This window comes from Onychomys torridus, unplaced genomic scaffold (genome assembly GCF_903995425.1).
Source record: "Onychomys torridus unplaced genomic scaffold, mOncTor1.1, whole genome shotgun sequence".
Taxonomy (NCBI): Eukaryota; Metazoa; Chordata; class Mammalia; order Rodentia; family Cricetidae; genus Onychomys; species Onychomys torridus.
Window position 1 is genome coordinate 133038 of NW_023411298.1, and position 4125 is coordinate 137162.

Sequence of the window (4125 nt, forward strand, 5' to 3'; positions counted from 1 at the left end):
ATTGCTGTGTAGAAGCAGCCTTGGCCCTTGTCTACAATTTCCAGATGTACTTGCTAATGGTTGAACTTATGAATACCCAGCCACTTTCCTACCATTTCCCCAGAGTTCACAGTACAGCACAGCATCCTAGCCTCTGTTACAACATTTTCACAGGTGAGACAATTTAAGGCAATGTGAGCAAGCCTAGATCAGTTGTCATGTGTCATCATTCTACCACTGGGGGGAAAAACACTCCTTGTTTCCAATACTTACCAGTTCTTTCATAGTGATGCCATCAATGCATCCAATCATGTCAGTCAGGAATCATCATTTTTTTTCCAGGTTCCTGTAGAACGCAAACTTGAGTTCACCAAGTTTCAGATAAAAAACCCAGTCTTGGATTTTGGTAATGGGACTACATATCATAGTACATAGGAAGGATTCTGGAGGAATGAAAATTGATGAGCATGTTAAAAATAAAGTTCCTTATTCTCATTAAATTCAGGAAAACTATATGAGAAAAACCATAAAAAATCATATATTAAAGAAGAAAATTAAAGACATATTACCCATTGAGTGGATTATGAGCTTCCTGCAGCTGACTGCAGCTCAGTGGGTGTCACTGCTGTGTTGTCCTCATAGTCTCAGTGATGGAGCTTCACACACATTCTTACCAGTTCCTCACCTGTGTCTGATGTGCACATATCCTGTGATGATGAAGGTGAGAGAGAAGGTCATCAGGGTTCTTGGGGCTCTGACCCTGACTTACCTCCTTGTTGGCTCTAACTTGAATCCCACACAGTGCTCTCACCATGGTAAATATTGAGACTCTGTACTGAGTTAGGTCTCCACAATTTCCAGTCCCTTTGGCAATTACAGGAGCTGAGGGAACCACTTCTTCCCTTTGTGATGCTTTGCATTTTGTTCATATCAGAGTATATCAAATAATTTTAAAAGTAACTCATAAAAATGATGTGGAGATAGCACTGTGGTTCAAGTTATCACAAAACATGAATTCTAGAGTGGAATCTGTACTTCTAGTTCTCCATAACTACAATAAGCTTGATGTGGCACACTAGATGGAGACAGTGTCATCAATGTGGAACACTGGCCTTCCAGTATAATTTGTAGGTGAGTTCTGGGGTCAGTGAAACGTTTTGTCTCAAAAATATGGTGTAGGCTGCTAGAGACAAACATTTCATATCAATATGTACAGAAATATACTAATTCACACTTACTCAGGAAATCACACACAGAAAAAAAGAGAGAGAGTGAGAGAGAGAGACAGAATGAAAGAGGCTGAATAAAAAAAATTGACACTTCCAGTATTACTACAGAGCATACCAGCAGAGAGAATCCTTGAGATTGTTACAGAGAAGCAGCCCAGTCACAGAGGACTCCAACCCTCTATGCCTCTGAAGAGGCTCTTCCATTGCCCAGATCTTTGTGTGAAACTAGAGCACTCTGCTGGTCCTGATCACCCTGCAGGGAGGTTTGTGTCTGAGCTCACTGTGACTCTGGTACAGTAATACATGGCTGTGTCCTCAGAGCTCAGACAGTTCATTTGCAGGTACAGCGTGTTCTTGCCATTCTCCCTGGAGATGGTGAATCGGCCATTGACAGCATCGGCATACTTGATGTAACTACTACCACTATTAATGTATGCGACCCACTCCAGTCCTTTCCCTGGAGCCTGGCGGACCCAGCTCATGTCATAGCTACTGAACCTGAATCCAGAGGCTGCACAGGAGAGTTTCAGGGACTTTCCAGGCTGCACTAAGCCTCCCCCAGACTCCATCACCTGCACATCACACTGGGCACCTGCAAACAGAGAATTCTGTTCAGAAAACTGTCACAGAAGTCAAATTTTCTCTTTCTTATTTCCACACAACACACAGTATCTTCCCTCTTATAATTACCTTTTACAATAAGGACAAGGAAAAACCAGCTGAGTCTCAAGCTCATGGTGAGAGTTCTGTGTTCAGTGCAAATCTCTGAGTGGGGGGATTTGGAATCCAGGGCTGGGCTCCTCTGCCTGAGCTGCAAGGTCAGGGCAGGGCTGGTTTTCATGAGCCTAGAGAAGCCTTGTTTGCATATTGTCTGGCTGTAGCAAGCACTGGAGGTGGACCTGGGAGAAGGCAATGCTCAGAGATTGTATAAGACATCATGACATTGATGACAGATATAGAAATAGCCACAGTTTTGTAGTTCTCTATGGGACCTTCCCTTACTTCATTTAGTTATCTTTGTGCAGATGCTCAGAACATGCTGTATTTTCACACTATTATGTCTTCTTATAGAAAGTAAAAGCACCACACACAGGTGTGTTTCTATCTAGGAGCCCAGTCGTTCCCACTGTATGAGCTGCACACAGATTCTCCCATACATGGATCTGGGTCAGGGTCACATCACCCTGGAGAGGGTAGCAGAACTCCTTGATTGTGACCTGAGCACTTTGGAATTATCTGAATTTCATATATTTATGCAACAATGCTGTCATCAGGACATAAGATGATTACAGATTAGACTTCCCTTGTCACTGCCTCTCTCCTGCCTTGTGGTTGCTATGGAGACATTCCTGTCAGCAGCAAACACACTTGCTCTGCACCATGAAATTCTCTCTGTGATTCCTTTAAACTCCCAGTTTCCCTTATCTTCTTCCATCATTACAAGAGGAAACACATAATTGTCTCATGTTGTGTTAGGAAAGATTTCATCCCATAATTAATATAATTTACATACCTGGGGCTTTTGATTAATTTTTAGAAAGACATTCTTATTTAACCAGTTCTCTTGTTTCCTTTCTACTCATTCTCATTCTCTCACCACACCCCACTTTTCCTTTCCCAGTCCAGCACTACCCTGGGCAAGTTCCCAGTGCCCCTCACTAAAGATGGCTTCCCTCTGTAGGGTTCCTGTACTACTTCCATAAATGGAAATCAGATGTCAGCACACCTAACACACACAATCTAGGTTCTGTATATGAGAAAAACAGGCAGTGTTCATCCTTCCCCATCTTGGTTACATTGTTTGGCACATTGATTTCCAGTTCCATTCGTGTTATTCCAAGTCTCAGAGAACACTGAGGAAGAGGAGGCAGAAAGAATGTAAGTGGTGTGCCTGAGGAAGAATGCTGTGAAATTCTGTCTCCTGGACATGACATGGGTCTTCCATTCACAAAATCATCATGCTTGTTGTTTTCCATGTAATCTGTATCGAGAACAAAACATGCGTGTAGATTATTTCCAAGTCTCACATCTTACTGAGGTGCTGTCAGATATAGATTGTTTATAGAGATAATACATGCAGGAACATTCCCAGGATAAATACTTTGCACAAATTTCATGACAAGCTAGACAACGTGGTCAGTGTTTGGGCACACCTTGTGTGAGGTCTATGGTGAGTGTGAAGCTCATCTAAGACTCATGGTTAGCTGACTATGCCCAACCTTTCTATCTTACTTGAAACCTATACTGTCAACTATGAAACCCAAATGAGGCTTTGCCTTGAATATAGCACGATTTATTTTTTTGAGATAGGGTTTCACTGTGTAGCTTTCTGCCTTTCCTGGATCTTGCTCTGTAGACCATGCTGGCCTCGAACTCACAGAGATCTGCCTACCACTGCCTCCCAAGTGCTGGTATTAAAGGCATGTGTCACAACCACCTGGCACATAGCATGAATCTTAAATGGTCTTATTAATAACATCAAACCTGAGGCCAGGTATTGGGGTGTATCCTGGAAGATCAGAGAAGCAGAACAAACCACAGCTCCCTCACCTTGCCAATTACTCAGCTCCTCCTGTTTCCTCAGAATGGAAACCTCTGGGTTCTCATCCAAATGAATCTCAGCTGAATTGCTGTTCCAAAGCCTGAAATCTTAACCAGCTAAAAGCTTCTCTTTTCTGGGCTTCATGCCTGATATACCTTTCTGCTTTCTGCCATCACCCCCTGGGATTAAAGGCTCACTTGCTGGGATTAAGGGCATGAGTCACCAAGCCAGCTATTTCCAGTGTGGCCTTGAACTCACAGAGATCCATGCCTCCAGAAGGCTAGGATTAAAGGTTTGAGTGCCACCATTTTCTAGCCTCTGTATCTAGTGGCTGTTCTGTGCTTTGACCCCAGATAAGTTTATTATGGTGTACAA

The 4125-nt window shown here is 43.0% G+C and overlaps 1 gene segment (V, D, J or C); it reads right to left on the bottom strand.

Moving 5' to 3' along the window:
* Window positions 1-1456: 1456 nt before the first annotated feature.
* LOC118575078 lies at window positions 1457-1974 on the bottom strand. The segment is given in 2 exon segments: window positions 1457-1800; window positions 1899-1974. Coding segments are annotated over 2 exon segments (390 nt in total).
* Between the last annotated feature and the right edge of the window lie 2151 nt (window positions 1975-4125).